Source organism: Panicum virgatum, chromosome 8N, assembly GCF_016808335.1.
Source record: "Panicum virgatum strain AP13 chromosome 8N, P.virgatum_v5, whole genome shotgun sequence".
Classification (NCBI taxonomy): Eukaryota; Viridiplantae; Streptophyta; class Magnoliopsida; order Poales; family Poaceae; genus Panicum; species Panicum virgatum.
Genome location: NC_053152.1, coordinates 47,751,448 through 47,768,584, shown reverse-complemented (window position 1 = coordinate 47,768,584; position 17,137 = coordinate 47,751,448). Strand labels below are relative to the sequence as shown.

At 47.9% G+C, this 17,137-nt stretch overlaps 1 protein-coding gene and 1 long non-coding RNA gene across 2 annotated transcripts; one reads left to right on the top strand and one right to left on the bottom strand.

Moving 5' to 3' along the window:
- Positions 1-7,144: 7,144 nt before the first annotated feature.
- On the top strand, positions 7,145-8,125 carry LOC120686246. Its single transcript, XR_005680058.1, has 3 exons — positions 7,145-7,650; positions 7,725-7,946; positions 8,051-8,125. It is a non-coding gene; the product is annotated as an uncharacterized LOC120686246 (long non-coding RNA).
- A 1,358-nt stretch (positions 8,126-9,483) lies between these two features.
- On the bottom strand, positions 9,484-12,496 carry LOC120685177. Its single transcript, XM_039967000.1, has 6 exons — positions 12,304-12,496; positions 10,954-11,047; positions 10,577-10,871; positions 10,396-10,494; positions 9,928-10,308; positions 9,484-9,528 (listed from the first exon to the last, which is right to left on the bottom strand). Exons 1-6 carry the CDS (start codon positions 12,494-12,496, stop codon positions 9,484-9,486), a joined length of 1,107 nt encoding a protein of 368 aa, XP_039822934.1.
- Between the last annotated feature and the right edge of the window lie 4,641 nt (positions 12,497-17,137).

Sequence of the window (17,137 nt, the reverse complement as noted above, 5' to 3'; positions counted from 1 at the left end):
TCTCCTTTTCATCAGGCAGCTGATGCCAAGACCTGGCTTCGCTCGTGCGCTTCAACCAAAGCCAGTGCATACGCAGCGCATACCCGAAACGCTGAAGATCAAGAATACCCAGACCTCCAAGCTCTGGCGGCCTGCACACTCTAGGCCAAGCGAGAAGGCAATGGCCGCCTTTTGCACTTTGAGCTCCTTGCCACAAGAACCCCCGCCTAAGACTATCGATGCTCTTGATGACCCATGGGGACAAGTTGACAGCCAAAGCCGTGTGGGTTGGAATAGCCGATAAGGTGCTCTTGATTAGGACCACACGGCCAGCACGATTTAATAGAGCGGCCTTCCAAGTTGGTAACCGCTCCGCGACTTTATCGACCAAAGGTTGTAAAGCAGACTTGCCTATCTTCCTCACATCAAGTGGAATGCCCAGGTATCGAATAGGAAAAGGGTCAATTCTCCCAGGGAAATGAGTGAGTAAAGACACAGTGTCATGGAGGTTGCATTGAATTGGTGAGATCCGGGATTTTTCCATGTTGGTCTTTAAGCCAGATGCCCCCGCGAAAATCTCCAGAATGGCCTTAGTGAGCACCAAGTCTTGCTGCGCCGGGGACACGAAAATGACCACGTCATCCGCATACATGAAGGTCCTCTCGCTAATTTTTGGGTGTAGAAATTGCAGCAGACCCTGGCTATGTGCTAGCTTGAGAAGGGCATTTAGCCCCTCCATGACGATGACAAATAATAGAGGGGAAAGGGGGTCACCTTGCCGGAGACCCCTAGCATGGCAAATCCTCCTTCCCGGCAACCCATTCAGAATAACTTTTGTACTGGATGTAGATAAGATGATAGAAATCCAATCCAACCAACGCCGGGAGAATCCAAGGTGTTGAAGCATGGTCAGCAAGAAACGCCAATTCACAGTGTCAAAGGCCTTCGCTACGTCCACCTTTAGGAGAGCGCTCGGTATTTTGTTTCGGTGTAGGAACTTGACTGTGAGTTGGACAGCTTTGTAATTCTCGTGGATGAGGCGAGCTTGGATGAAGGCACTCTGATTTGGGCTGACGAGGTCCTTCATGTACGGTGCTAGGCGACGCGCAAGAACCTTGGTTAGCAACTTGGCGAAACTATGGATTAAGCTGATCGGTCTGTAGTCGCCAATGGTGGAGGCATCCAGCTTCTTGCGAAGGAGGACCATGTAGGCTTGATTGACTAGGTAGAACCTTCGTCCATCCAGCGACCAGATAGCATGTATATGATTCTAATAACAATATTGCCCTCTTTTCTCCCGATCGTGATTTCTCATGTACGTCCGCCTCCCCCGCTCGACTAGCGCCGCCGCTGCTCTCCGTGTCACGCCGCCCTCCTCACCTCCTCACGCCGCCCTCCACACCTCCCCACGCCGCCGCCCATGGATGGAGGGGATCCGCTGCTCGTCCATGGATGCAGCGAACCCGCTGCCCGTCCAAGTGGTGTCCTTGCCCTAATCCATGCTGTTCCCGCAGCTGGGCAACAACCCTAGGCGCGTCGGGGCCTACTGGTGCTCTTGGAGGGGAGGCAACGACAGCTGGTGCTCCTGGAGGGGAGGTGACGGCAGCTGGTGCTCCTGGAGGGCAGGCCACGGCGGCCGGTGACCTTCCACAGCCGAACCCTAGCGACGATGCCGTAGGTCTAGCAAGAGCTCTGCTGCCCACTGTTTATCATCCGAGAATAGAGTACAATCTTTCGGTGCTTGATGTGCAGAGGTATTGGCACTACCGATTTCTCTCTTTTGCCATTTACGATCAATTTATATGTACTATTCAGTTTGCTCAAGACATGGAAATAGTGTAGTACGTACGCTAGACAGTAGTAAGTGATATAGTACTAGACCATGCATGCAGCCTATCTGATTGAACATTCAGTATATCCGTCGAGCAAGTTCATTAGTAGACCATGCAGATCATTTATTTTCGTTGTGTGTTTTACATCTCGACAGAGTAATTATATATTTTTCTGTGCATGGAGTAATTTTTTTGTGGGTTTTATCCTACCCGACAGATTAATGTCTTGTTTTTCTGTGTGTTACGTATTTGTTCTGTGAGTTTTTCATGACCCGACACAATAATATGAATTTCCCTGTGTGTTTTTTGAAGTAAAAAAAAATTGGTCACCCACAGGAAAATCATCGTTTCCAGTAGTGGATGCACATCGCAAATAGATAATTGCCCTCTCTACAACCATAATGATTAGCAGGCAACATAATTATATTCCAATGATGATATTCAGATAGCACAGTGCAAATAAATATTTGGGCTTAAACAACATTATTTGTCGCAATAGAACTTACACAAGTGCAAAATTTGTACCGGAAGAGGGTGTTGCAAACAAAGAATCCAAGATCACATAGACTGAGATAAATGGTGCATGCAAGATTTCAATAATACTCCCTACATTCCAAAATGCAGGTTGTTTTCCCTACATTCCAAAATCACATAGGCTGAGATAAATGGTGCATGCAAGATTTCAATAATAATCCCTACATTCCAAAATGCAGGTTGTTTTCGCTGTATGTCTTTAAGCTTGACCAGGTTCATATAAAAATAACTTTTCTTTATAAATTTAAACTCAAAGAAGTTTTACTTAAGGGCACAGCTAAAATGACCAGCATTTTAAACAGAGGGAGAAGCACAAAGGCCATGTTAACAAGTGACGAAATAAAAATAACATACACTGTAATATTTCTATAAAGGTACAGTTTCAGTTAACACATGTATAATGGAATGCAAAAATGATGGGTAACCATAGCATTACTAAACTAACATAATTGGAGGTCCTTGAGCTTGCCAAGAAGGTACTTTGTGGCACCCTCAACGCTGTTCTTGAACTCCTCCGCCTTCTCCGGCTCCAGCTTGGCAGTGAGGTTTTTGATGTAGCGCTTGATGAATGTGACAAACTGCTTATTGTCATGCGCGATTAGCATACCGATGAGGCACACAGTACAACTAGGATAACATAAGTCAAATGAATAAGATATTGGACCAACCTGAAGATGGAAGGTGTTGACAATGTCAGTCAACAACCAACCTTCACGGCCTGGTCATCAACACCCTCGTCCTCACCACCCTCAGTAGAGAGGTTGGCACCAATGCCAACCAGATCCTTGGACAACCCACTACAAGCACCCATCCAGCACCATGTCTAAATAATATAGTAGCGCTATTTGGTTGGTTTCCTCCAACATCACAAAATCGAATGGTGAGGAGTCCCAGTAAAAAGGTTCTCTCTTTTTCTTGTGGACTCATCTAGTCATTGTTTTCGTTAATATAGCGCAGCGCTATTTGAGTTATGTGCTCTTATATATACATATGATCAGCCCGTAGAACCCATATTCAACCCTTTGTTTGTCTGGGACTCCTGCGCTGTTTGCATGCTACCCACCACTTCACCAGTCACCACATATCCATGCATGAAGCAGGAGACCAACCCTTGATGCATGATTATGATGTATGATTTGTGTGAGCTTCAGCAAGTTTGCAATGCCTGACAGCATACCATCAACGAATGAATCGTGATGCAGATGCCCTGCAAATTAAATCTCGAAGCGAAAACCACATGTTGGTACAATAAAAAATGGATGGGGCTTTACGGCCCTACCGTTTTTTGAATAAATTAATCTGCTAGCCACTATCGCTTACCTTTTCTGGTCAAACCGTTTTTAGAATAAATTAATCTGCTAGCTTTGTGCAATGTTATTTTTTTATCATACAGGAAGCGTTAGTGATATCACGAAACTACACCAGCTTACACCTGTGTAAATAAAAAAAACTGATACGCCAAATAATACACGAATTTGCCAGAATAAATGGCACACAAGCTTACACTAAGATGAATTAAGAAAACAGGTGCAACATACACGCACAAATTGCCTAGAGTCATCAAGGATGCAAAATCGCAATGTAATACACGTGTGTACATATATATTCATTCTACAATGTGTCAACCTGATCAGCATTTCCTTAGGATCTATGAAGTATTGAAGTTATAATAAGAAAATTTGTGTAACCTCTTGAGCAAAGTATTGACAACAGACCAAAGCATTTTAGGCCATGGAGTAACTGCCATTTTGAACATGCACAAAATAAGTCTTGAAGCCTAATCCTCTAGCACCAAAGGCATGAATTGGATGCACCGTTGGTTTTGTGTGATCCCATTCTAGCAACATGCAGGAATTAAACCTGTAGAAAAATGGCGCATCATCAATACACACTAATTGCTAAAGCAGAACATAAGAATTGCTAATTAACTACAATAACTAATTTGCTTTTTTATTTAGCATGAGTTGCCTACAAAATGAAATCCACAACATTGATTCGGTAAGAAAAATAGAAAATCATGAAAATATGATAAAATGATCAAACCAAAAAACAAAAATGACATTGCTTTTCAGTGGCTGCAGCTGCTGTAACCAGACAGCAAAACCTATCTGTTGTGCAGCCCAAACTAATGGTTGGCAGTTGGCGCCATCAAATTGCCTGCAGGTTGTGCATGTACTATTGGCCGGCTGCAAGCGCTAGTAGCTGCTGCTTGTTGGCTGTGCAGTTGCAGCCAGCCTGCAGGCTGTGCTTGCTGGGTGTGCAGCTGGTTGTTGCCTATTGGATGAAGTACAATATTATTGCCTTGCTAAGTAGTATTGCCTACAAAGCAATAAATTATTGTTGCTTAAATAGAGTATTATTGCCTAATAAAGTACATCGTTATTGCCCAAAAAAATTATAGTAATATTAATATGCACCCCAAACAGGCTAGAGAACAGAGGCAATTGTATGAAAAATAAATTCTAGATAGATGTTAGCACCAGACTCAAAGCATTGAAGCACAATCACTATTTTTGACTAGATAATAACCACTTGTCATTACGAACATGACATTAACAATTTGTAGTGTCATGTCTGATAACATGGTTATTGTGGGCATAAACAAGAGCTGTCTCTAGGTTACAAATTCACTCATATGACTAAAAAAAGACCTTTATACTATCTAAGTTTGGAGTTAGCACTTTTCATAAGCATGATCTAGCAGATGAAATCATGCTAGTTTATGTTCAGGTTTAAAGACAAGGATACACACACTACACATATGTTCTGAGCAAATGGAATTCAATTCACAAAACTAAACACAAAGATTCATAACATAGAACGTGTCATCATCAATACACACGAATTGCTAAAGTAGAACATAAAAATTGCCAATTAAAATAACTAATTTGCTTATTGATTTAGCATGAATTGCCTACAAAATGAAATCCACAAGATCGATTTGGTATAAAATGAAAATCATGAAAATACGAGAACTGAGCCTGCTAAGCAATAATAGGTCTTTCACTTGCTTCATAGTGTTCTGCTTAACAAATAGCAGATTCAGTAAATCCAAGCTGATCCGAGCATTCAAGATGACGAACCGGTAGTAGTTTGTAATCCTAAGCATGTAAAAATCCTAGAACAAAGGGTCTCTTTCATCCTCAAAAAATTCCATGGTGCAAACAACAGACTAACTGAGCAACACAAGATTCCATGTCTGAAGCAAAGAACAACAAAAGCATCTGGACAAAGATGTTTGTAAGAAATGGCAACGAAGCATATGCCTCATCTGCAATTGGCCTCTCCCAGCAGCGGCATGCAGTATGGTGGATCCACAGACGTTGAGGTATATGGACATGCTAGAGCGCCCCTCCTCGAGCAGCTCGCTCAGCATGTCCATGCTCCTGCCTCTCTTTGCAGTGTGTACGGCCGAGCTCATCATCTCCAGCCAAAACACGGACCTGCCCCCGGAGACACCTTCCCCTTCCTGGCAATTCGTCGAGCACCTCAGCGACATGGAGTGGTCAAGCAGAGAAGCAGCCTGAAACACGTCGGCGCTGCCTCCCATAGTGGCCGCCTAGAACATGGCCGTGACGCCATACTCACCCTCGCCGAAGACGAGCAGTGGGTCCCTCCCCAGCAGCTCCTGCACGAACACCACATCCCTGGCTGAGGACGCTGTGTACATCACCCATCCGCTGTACCCAGAGAAGACCCACCCTGTTGGCTAGATCCGAGCACGAAGCATAAGGGAGCATCGATTAGAGGGGGAGATCGGGCGCGGGAGAGATCCATTACCTATGGTGAGGGAAGGAACTCAACCTGCAGAGGCGAGGGCCGCTGGGGGGAGGAGCTCCCGGGCTGCCAGTGGCCTGCTGGTGAGGAGTTGCCACCGCCTTGGAAGAGCTATGCCCACCCGAGGAGGGGCGCCACCGCCGCCCATGGATTTGCGCTCACGCCGCTGGGGAAAGGGGAATTTTTTTTATTTTTAACCTTTTTTAATAATATTTTAATTTCAACCCATATTGGTTTTTATTTGCAGGAAGTACCCCATTTGGTCGCGCCACTTGCCTCGGCGCGACAGATAGCCTCTGTCGCGCCAGTGCATGTGGCGCGACAGGGTGGCCACGCTGGCGGCCCGAGCTAGCGCTGCGCCGCGTCGGCGATGACGTGGACCTCCCTGTCGCCCCACATGCACTGGCGCGACAATCTTGTCGCGCCATGCGGGCTGGCGCGACAAGGCCAATCTCTTGGGCCTGCGCCGGCCCCTTCTCCCCCACCCTCCCTTTCTTTCCCTCCTCCTCTCCGACCAGAACTGCAGCCAGGGCGACGACGCCGGCCGCCGCCTCCCGAGATCCCCCCCAAAATCGGATTTTTTTAGGGGAAAAAGTGCGGGGAATCGTTCCCCATCCTTGTCCGAAGTTATTGCCCCTAATATCTCATCGTTTAACCATGTGCATTAGTAGTTATTGGTGGTTTTTTTTTATTAGGGTTAGGTTCTTGATATGAGAAATGGTGGTTTTGTTGATAGTTTTCTCATGATTAGGATTTTAGATGATACGTAGGTGGTACTCTGCTCTCGATTTGGACGTGAGGTAGTACGTGCATGCATCGATTAATATGATTTCTAGGAGGTGGGGATGTTAATATGAGTTACATGTAATTTTATTCCATAGTTTTAGGAATGTACATATTATATTTTGAGCGCTGGTATATTGTGCTTAATTAGTATATACTTTGTTTCCATAATTATTTTGTTTTTGTTTCCATAAGTATTTTGTTTATTTCACATAGCAATTGAATTTATGTATCTGCAGTGCACATGGCAATGAGCGATGCCCGGTACAAGCTGCTTGGTGGTGGACAGTACCCATCCGAGTGTGATGAGGATGCCCCAGTCCCTCGTGCCCTTCCAGTTCCATTCTGTCGTTGTGAACCGGGCAATCAGCTGGTAGAGGTGAAGCAATCGAGGCATCCCAAGACGGCCGGTAGAGCATTCTACATATGCAAGTGGAATGATTCATTGAATCCTTGCCACTGCCTTTTCTTTCAGTGGATCGATGGTCCGGATAAGTTCGATCCTAGAATTCGGTTGTTCCCTTATTATCGATCAGAGTCGTGGGCGTACAATGAGTTTAGACGATGGGTCCCTCCCCCACCAAATCCACAACCTATGACAGAGGAAGAGAAGTAAGAAGCTGCTATATATCGTGTGAACAATCCTCCCAAATGTCATTGCGGTGTTCGTGCCAAACTTCAAAGGCCTAATATTGGTGTCCCTCCAAAGTTCACTCCCTTTTTTAGATGCTCGCTAAAGACTAGAGTAAGTGTCATGTACTGTAGCATTGATTCTTTAATTTTGTTGTAATTATGTGGCTAATGTTATTTGTCATGCAGGATGGATGGCCGGCATGTGACTTCAATGAGTATATTTATGGTCCTAGATCTCATTGGCCGATAGAAGAGGAAGTGCGAGAATTTGAGAGTGGGAAGAAGTCATGGCCATGTACAACTACTCCTAGTCTTCGATGCAAGTGTGGTATTCTGCCCACAAAAGGCGTAGTTCCTTCTGAGCTTGGCTACGGATATTACTGTGGCAATAGCTACGGAGAGTATTGGGTTCGTATATTAACCACAAAGTTGAAACTCCTTATGATTCTGTCATTGTGCTAGTATTTGGTATATTAACATTTCTGAATGTTTGGCTCTCAATAATTTTTCAGGAGGGAAGGACATGTGATTGGGAGTGGTTTGAAGGCCGGTATGAGCTAATGTTGCAATTGGGCAGAACAAACGAGCCTTGGAAATCTCGCGACACTTTAAATAGAAAACTGAAGATAAGGAAGGATTACTAAGTTACTTTGCCCCTTGAGTCATTTCTGTCAGGGCCTGTACTCCAAGACCTATGGCGTGAGTATGGAAAGAAGGCAGCAGAAAAGGCAACTCTTGAGGATTGCATTGTTTATTGGAGGAGGAACTGAAGCAAGTACCCACGGCCCCTCACAGATAGGGAGGTTTTGGCAAATTATGAGAAGAAGAAGGAGGAGGAGGAGATGGAGAGGCAGAGGTTAAGGGAGGAAAGAGCAAAGAAATGTTTTACTGTTGATCTGGAAGCTAAATACCCAAAGGGTTCATGGGAAGAATATTTTCAGAAATTGGAGGCTAATAAGAGGATGGAAGAAATGGAAAAGATGGAGGATTTAGCTCAAGAGGCTCAGATGGAGGCAATGCAGGCCCTAGTTGCCGATCTGCCACATAAGGTGCCCAATGTTGAGAAGTATGTGTCATCCGCGAGCACGGAGGTTTTGGGTGTTAGAGCTACTCAAATGGAGGCAATGAAGACACTTGTAGGAGACTTACCTGCCCAGGATCACCCGTCTGACAGGAAAGGAAAAGCAGTGGACACACCTGTAGTCCATAACCAAGGGAACAGTGCAATGCAGGACAAAGGGAAGAGTGCTTCTGAGCATGACCACATTCCTGATGATGGAGATGATGACGAGTGGTGGTCAATGAATGCAGCGGAAGTAGATGTCATAGTGTCCCAAATTGAGGTAAGAAAGGGGAAAGCTGTAGTCCAAGATGATGGAGATGGTGATGATGATGGTTGGGGAGAGCTTTTGATTGAAGGCGACTCTGATTAGCTTGTTTTATTTATAATTGTATGGACTCTATATATGATTGGACTCTGATTAGCTTGTTTTATTTATAATTGTATGGTCCCCTCTGCCGCGCCATTGTGTGCCCAAGCCCAGTAAGGACTGCATTTTTCACTTGGTGGCGTGGCAGGTCCCTTTGGTCGCGCCACTACCAATGGCGCGATAGAGTAGGCTTGTCGCGCCACCCGGAGTGGCGCGTCAAGCACAGAATTCGACTGCCATGGCAGGTCCTTTTGGTTGCGCCACTCCCAGTGGCGCTACAGAGTAGGTTTGTAGCGCCACACGGAATGGCGCGACAAGCACAGAATTCGGCCAGCTACTACCTTGCTGCTCTTCCTTGCTGCTCCCTCTCGCTGCTGCTTGCTTCTGCTGCTGGTGAATGCTATTTGAAGCTGACCAAAGTGACTCACAATTTGAACCATTACTGACCAAATAAGATAAATTCAAACCAACCAATAAAGAGATAGAGAGCCGTCAGCACACAAGCACATAGTCCATTAGAAGCTACAGTAGTCCATTACAAGGATCTTGTCCATCTCAACCTAAAGTGGTCCATGACAAGCACAAATAGTTCATGACAAGCACAAATAGGTTCTAGGTTGCATTTTTACAATACATCTAGGAACAAAGTGTCGGTGCTCCTTCATCTACGGTGCCGTCCACGCTCGGCAGGGCTGAAAGGGTCGGTGGGGCGCCGTTGCCTTCGAGGAACTGTTGGGATCACGTTCGCGCTACCAACGTCGGTGTGGTCACGAGAACGCCTTTGTCGGCGATGCGGAGGGGAAGCGGCCCCGGAGTCTGGAGGAGCATCCTGAGGTGCCTGCACAAAAATATATAATATGGAGGCATGTTGAAGACCGAAAATGTGTACAAAATCACGTTTTCTTTATAATGATGCAGTATCACCTCTAAGTTAAAACATTTCAATTAGACATGCTTACCTGGCTTGATTCGCCCTGAGTCTGCGTTCCTAGGGGAGCATCAAATAACTGAGACATCCTGAGTACCTGAAAGGTTGGGTCTTCATCTTCTGAGTTGTCCTGGCGGTCGGACTCTCCACTGGTTTCTGGTGACTGGATAGCTTTCCCCCTAGACATGGCACGTGATGCCGTCCTCGAAGTGGACCGCGAACGACTTCTGGAACCGGAGGGCAAAGGAGTTGTAGCGGTCACATCACCGTAGTGAATTGGTGTACGGTTGCTTGAGGTGGGGCCACGTGCACTAGAAGCTCCCGCACCAGGGGCCAGTGGACCAAAGTCCTCGTTAGGGCGAGCCATGCAATTAAGCTTCGCGGCCATCCGCCTGCAACTCCTGCGTACCCTCTGTGTGCAGCCATAAAATGTTAGGCAAATACCGTAAGAAAGCATTACAAAGATGGTGACAGTATAACTAAACATAAATATGGTTACCTCGACAAATGCCCTAAAGTGGCCCCCTCCATTATCTCCTTCGCTTGCATGGGCCATTGCCACGCCTGCCTCGTTAGCGAGACGGCCGAGTTGTTGTGCCTGATAAGATTGAGTTAGTCCTAACATAATTGAATTTGTGAGTTTATTTCTAAGGACACAACATTCAGAAAGCGTTGATTACCATGTAGTTCTGTAAAGGGCCCCTCTCGGGCTGCACTCCTCTGTGTGTGATGTCATCGTACTCGTCGATGATGTCATCATCATCATCCGTGTCCGGATGGTCTTCTATAGGCTCAGTTGACCGTGGCGGCTTGATTGAAACTCTAGTGACTGAATGGAACCAACGAAGGTATTCCTTGTAATGGTTGTTCTTATGTGCTGATCCAAGTTCCGGATCCATCCTTTGCCTCTGGTCCCACTGCGCTAGAGGCACTGCGTGTTTGACACGCCAATCATTCTCAGTGTAGCGTTTCTTCCTGTCAATTCTGACATATGAGCGTTATGTTAGTGACATTATATTCGCTAGGACTAATAAAATTCAAATTAAATACAACATACCGATGCAATGCCTGGAAAGTAGAAATAGCCTCTGGAGGGAAGTCTTGCAGTCTTGAGAACTGTCTCTTAACACGGTGCGGTAAGTGGAGCTCAACTACGAAGTAGAAAATCAAAGGAACACACGTCCTCCACAGTTCTGCATCTCTTCTACAAATGTGACTAAGGCCCAACTCCTCCAGCTCGTCTCGACTATACTGTGACATCCCAAAAATCTATCAAGAATAAATCACTCACTAAAATATTCTTTTAAAATTATTTCCGTCGTTGAGCTCAAATCCTCCTAAAACCTGAACCCTAACTCCCGAGATCTTTTCCCCTGTCCCGACACCCGAATCCAGTCCCCATTCCATCCCTCTGTTCCCCTCGTTCCGCGCACGCCGCTTCCCGCCAAAGCCGCAGCACGCGCCAGCGACCGCCGCGCGTGCCCGACCGGCGTCGTGGTCGCCGCCGAAAGGTTCGCCGTGAATCTCTCTCTTTTCCCTCTCTCTCTCCTTTTCTTTTTCTTTTTTTTTTCTTTTCTTTTCCCTTTTTCCATTTTCCTTTCTCCATTTTCTTCTTTCCTCCTCCTCCTCCCTTCCTCCTCTCTCCCTCCTCTGCCCCGCTCCCGTACGCCTCCAAGCGCCGCGCGCGCCAACGCACGCCGCCCCGACCACGCCCGCGTACCGCCCCCGACCACGTTTGCCTCCTAATGCGCGTGCACCACCCCCGGCCTGCCCATGCGCACGCACACGCGCGCACAGCACTCGGCACGCCGCGCCGCGACGTCGCTCGGCCCGCGCACCGCCCGACCCCGCCTTCCCAACCGCGCGCCTCGCCTCCTGCACGTGTGCCCCGCCCTGGCCAACCCCACGCGCGGCTCGCGCACGCGCACGCTGCTACCCATTGCCCTCGCCGTGCAGGTCGCTACTACGCGCACGAGCTCACCGCCCCGCTCGGCGCCGCCCGCGCGCACGCGCTCGCAACCGCCTCCCCTGCCCGGCCCCGCGCACGCGCTCTGCGTGCCGCGATGCCTGCGCGCAGCTCGCCGCGCAACGCACGCCACTGACGCCGCTGCGCATGCCGAGTCTCCTTGCCGCCTCGACGCACGCGTGCGCCACGCGACGCGCGCCGCCCGCCGTGCCGCTCGCTGTTTGCGGCTCGACGCCGGCCGCCCCGGTCCCGCTCACCGCTGCTCCCGGGCCCGCCCACGTGCGCTCGTCGTGCCGCCCGTTGCCTAGCTACAGCACCGCCACGCGACTCCAGCGCACGCCGCCGGTGCCCTGTGCTCGCCACTGCTGCCGCCCACGCCTGCCCGAAACGTCCCATCCCCGCTACACGCCACCACACCCCACTGCTCGCCTCGATGCTCACCGGCCGGCACCGACCCGCCCCGCCCGCTCCACCGCCTCGCCACGCCTTTAAATAAGCCCATCCCATCGCTCGGCACCCTCACGACCACCTCCACCATCTCCGGCCCCTCCCTTCCTAGCTCAGCAATGCCGCCGCCGCGAGCCTCACTGTCCGCTGCCGCCGCCGCTGTGGAGAGCCGCCCACAGGCCGCCATCACCCAAGGTGAGCGGGGGAACCAAATCCCCGAGGCTCCCTCGTGCTTTCCCCCCTAACCCCGGCCGTCGCCAGGCTCTGCAGCACCGCCGCCGCGCCGACCAGAGCCGGCCGCCGCCCACCACCACGGCCGCGCCTCCACAGGCCACCTCTGCCCAAATTAAATGGGGGAATCGACCCACCGCGACTCCCTCTCCCTTTACCCCCTCCCCATGGTCGCCGTCGCACCCCGAGGCCGCCGGCCAGGCGTCACCGACGCCCCTCACGCCCCTCCCCTATTTCCCGGTCGGGAGGAAGAAGAAAAGGGCAAATATGCCCAAAACCCCCTCCCCTCTCTTTTATTTACTTAAGAGCCCTTCCACCTTTTTACCTTTTTTGCAAATTAAACCCTTCCTTTAATATATTTCAGAATAAACCCTTCCCTCACATAGACATATCTATAAATAAACCCCGACCTTTTTTCAAAATGACCCTGATAAATTCTAAAATACCAAACAAGCCCCTGCCTTCTCAAGAATAATTACAAACAGGTCCCTGACCCCTTATTTAACCCCTAGACCTCTCTGTAACCTATCATTTCATGCGCCAAACGACCCCCGATCGACCTAAAACTTTATCACGCCAATCCTAACATAGTGTTGGCCATGCCATTAGGAAACCGCCCTAAAATATTACCCCTATCATCATATCTTAATTATTTCCGATTCGAGCTCAACGATAAAAACTTTTATTTCTTTTTCTTGATTGTGTGTTTGTTTGTTTATGCCGTAGATCACGGTGTGAACGAAGGAGAGCCCATAGACGAGCAGTATTGCGAGCAAGCGAATGAGGATCAGTTTTGCGACCCCGAGCCCGAAGGACAGCACCTCGATCAGGACTTCCCGGAAGGCTTTGAAGACGGCAAGTTCAATCCCGCCCTTTGATGCATGCTTTTGTCCTAGTTTTTATAAACACAACCTATTGGCCTATTTTACAAAATTGCATATGTTTTGCCTGCTGAAAACACGGTTGGATAGCCACCCCTTGATTTGTTATAACCATTCCTTGACCACCTAGATTAATGTCTGAACGTGTTTTATTTGGACGTTAATCGCTGCTAGAACGCTTAGGACCTTATACACAATACAACTTGTTTCAAAAAGAAAATGTGTGAGTGTGTGGGAAGGGAAAAATGTGAAATTTCGAAAGATGAGTTTAGACGGGATGGATGGCATTTCTGTGTGATTTGCCGACTGGTGTGCTCGTGCCTGTGTGGCAGAACAAGGAAGGGAGATATCCATCTTGTCACAATTAAGGACCGAGTTGATGTGTCATCTCACCTAACTCCACTATCATGCAAACCACTCGACCGTTGAATGGGCAACGGCTTGGCATAAACCCCACTAGTTAGTATGATAGCCATCAGGAGAGCTGAGAGCAACGGGTGATCAAGGAGAAGGGATTAGCTCTGTGTGACTTATGCCCCGGTTAAAACCTCTGTGATAGGTCAATGACCCCTTGGTACATCCCGTGATGGCTAGTCAGGTCTAGCTAAGGTGGGTAATGGCTTTGTTGGGATCTGCACCGACACTAAGGTGATCGAGTTGCGGTACCCCGCTTGTGGGTAAAGTTGCACACCTTTGCAGAGTTAAGAATCTATTCGAATAGCCGTGCCCACAGTACTGGGCGAGTTACGGTGTGGTCACATAACTAGTGTTTACCTTGGGATGGGTTGGCATGAGTTGTTTTAGAAAAGTGTCCGGCAATTGTGCCGTGTGCTACGGTGGATGAGGAGTCCGGTAGCAACTTAAAACTGGGATCCTGTGTGGATCAACTCCACGTGTTACTCGGTACCAGAAAACTTGTTTTGAAAACCATTTCTTTCAGATGAACCCCTGCATAAAATTTGCTTTCCGTAAATTAAACCCTAGCCTTATCCTTGATTTACCCTGTGCATTATATTCTGTTTATACCCCCTCCGTGGGTGTGGTTGGACTTGCTGAGTACGATTGTACTCACCCCATTTCTTAATTTTTCAGAGGAAGATCCAGACTTTGTTCTAGAAGACGTCGAGTAGGGTACCGTCTTGCACCCAGCCTTGCCTGTGGATTAGGGTCACCCGCAGGAGATACCACATGGCGCAAGACTCTGATGACCCTCTTTTTATAATTAATATCGTTGTGTGGGTGTGGGTTGTAATCCTCGCGATAGTGGCGCTCCTCTGCCCATTACCGCGTAGAGTTGTATGGTGATGAACCATCTGATGTAATAAATGTGTCATCAGCCTCCTGGGACTGATGTTTGTATCACATTTAAGTCTTCTCTTAAGAGGGGACGCTTCATATACGGTGTCCAGAAAATCTATGTAACGCGCAAGCATTAGTTATTGTGAGGACAGAAACATTTATTTAAAACCCCCGGATGCATATAGTACCTGATTTTGTGTGAGGCAGTCTAGGTCGTCCATGTAATGCATGTACCGGCGCAAAGGATCCCCTCTGACAGCTCCAATGTTCTTCCAGCAGTAAGCAACGGTGGGCCTCGACTCAGGATCATGGTGCGGCCACACCTGCAAAGGGAGGCTTATTAGGGTTAAGAACAACAAATAATGTGCACTAAACTCAAAATTTAATTGTAAGCCAAGAATTACCTCTAGTTCACCACGGTATGGCCGGCCGACTGGAAACCGCTCCCAAATCCAGATTTGCAAGAGGTATGCACAACCTCCTATGTTCGAGTCATTGCCAGCACGCCTACATGCGTCACAATGCTGCCGGTAAAGCCAACCTAGTGCTGCCGACCCTCAGCTATACTGAGCGATGTTCTCCCACTGTTGTCCAAGAATTGGAAGGACCATCCATGAGATGGTGTTTCCAGAACCATCGGGAAACAGCAAGCCCCCTAACAGGTGCCACAACCACACGCGAGCATACCGCTCTACAGCCTCCTGAGGTGCTCCCTGAGGACAATGGTTGAAATTCTACTTCAACCAAGCCGAGCTAACCCCTGAGGTCTTCCTGTCCTTGACTCCCTCAGCTGATTCTGGAGGTCGAATCCCAATGTGTGCCTCCACCATATCCCTCCATCCATCAGTCTGAATCATGCTGATCACTGCATTGCCCTCTAAACGTAGCTCGAGAATCATCGGCACATCTTGCATACTGATGCTGACCTCCCCGCAAGGTAAATGGAATGAATGTGTTTCCGGCCTCCATCGGTCCACAAAAGCAGTCAAAAGAGGTGCATCCATAACTGGGAGCCCCGCACAGACAACACGCGCCAGAGGAAGCATCCCGGCCCGGCGAAGGTACGACACGTACCGCTCATCCCACCGAAGTGGGGAGTGGGTACGTGGGCGGAGGGGCTGAAGCGCCTGATATCATAGCAAACGAGTCGTTACAGGGTAGGAAAATTTTTTATAAATGAAGGTGTGCTCGGTAAAACAAATACAAACCTCGTCGCGGTAAACTAGGATGTGTGCTCGGTGATTGGAGTCGTAGAACGTCTCCAGTAGGGGGAACCTGGGGTGCGCCATCCTGCAGTGACAAATCAAAACATGATCAGTTAGAACCAACAGAAAAATGAACCAAAAAAGTATTTACAATGATCATGGTAATTAAAACAATAAATATAGACGATCATTAAATAATATTGCAACAACGATTGCTGAGTAATATTGAACTCTATTTAAACTTGTATTGCTAATTATTATTCATACTAAGCACAAACCTGTGTGCTATGCCTTTTTCTCTTTCTTGGGTTAGGTTGGGTCGTTCTTTTTCGTTTAGATTTCTTTTTCTTCTTACATTTGCACTGAGAACAAAATCTATGGCACTTGGAGCAACGGTTTTGGCTCTTGTCCTCATCAAAGTCACTGGTTCCGTAGTCTGCACTAGCCCGACCTTGCGCCTCATCCATATCACCTTTGAGCCTTTTCTTTTGCCTCCTTCCTTTCTTAGGTTTCAACAGTGATGCATCCGGCACGTACTCTACTCCCTCGTACTCCGGCCATTGAGATGGATCCAGGTAAGGTTCAAAACTAGCCTCCCATATTTTGATTGTGTTCGACCGAGCGTAGTACGAACTCAAGTAAGTGGGGCTTTTGAAACAAAAACCGCGGGCCCTACATGTCGTTATTATGTGCGACCATGGAAGGTGTAACAATTGTGGAGTCATGCAAGTACAGTCTCCAAATCTGAGGTCCACTTTGTAATGGCGTCCTCCATGACTCTCACCTCCTATATTTTGACCACCTGCTCCTCTAACACCATAAATCATTCTTTCAGGCCCGTAAGGCGCTGCAAGTTGGTTCACCGATCTATTCTCGGCATCCCCAAGGTGTTCATGCGCTATTAGTCCCCACTGTTGACCCTTGTCCAACAAACTCCGAGCTTTCCCCCATCTATCGACGAAGTACTCGTTCAACTTTTCAAAAGAGAACTCTACAATGCCAGCAACAGGTCTTGATCGAATACTTTTGAATATATTGTTCACTGACTCAGTGTTGTTTGTGGTCATGATACCGTACCGCCACCCCCCGTCATCATAAGCAAGATACCATTTGTCCTTGTCCACCATTTCACCTTTCAACAACTCCTTGGCCCTCTCATTCATGTCCTTTTCTAAATCGGCAAGTTTTTCTTCAAAAGCTTTCTCCGTGCGC

Excerpts from the sequence above, each read along its gene's own strand:
- LOC120685177 (XM_039967000.1), bottom strand. The coding sequence starts at position 12,496 with ATGGCGGCCTGTGGGCGGCTCTCCACAGCGGCGGCGGCAGCGGACAGT. Across the intron at positions 10,309-10,395 it reads ACTTTAGGGCATTTGTCGAG|AGGGTACGCAGGAGTTGCAG; the intron begins GTAACCATATTT and ends GGCTGCACACAG. Across the intron at positions 9,529-9,927 it reads CTCAGGGCGAATCAAGCCAG|GTTGAGATGGACAAGATCCT; the intron begins GTAAGCATGTCT and ends GGACCACTTTAG.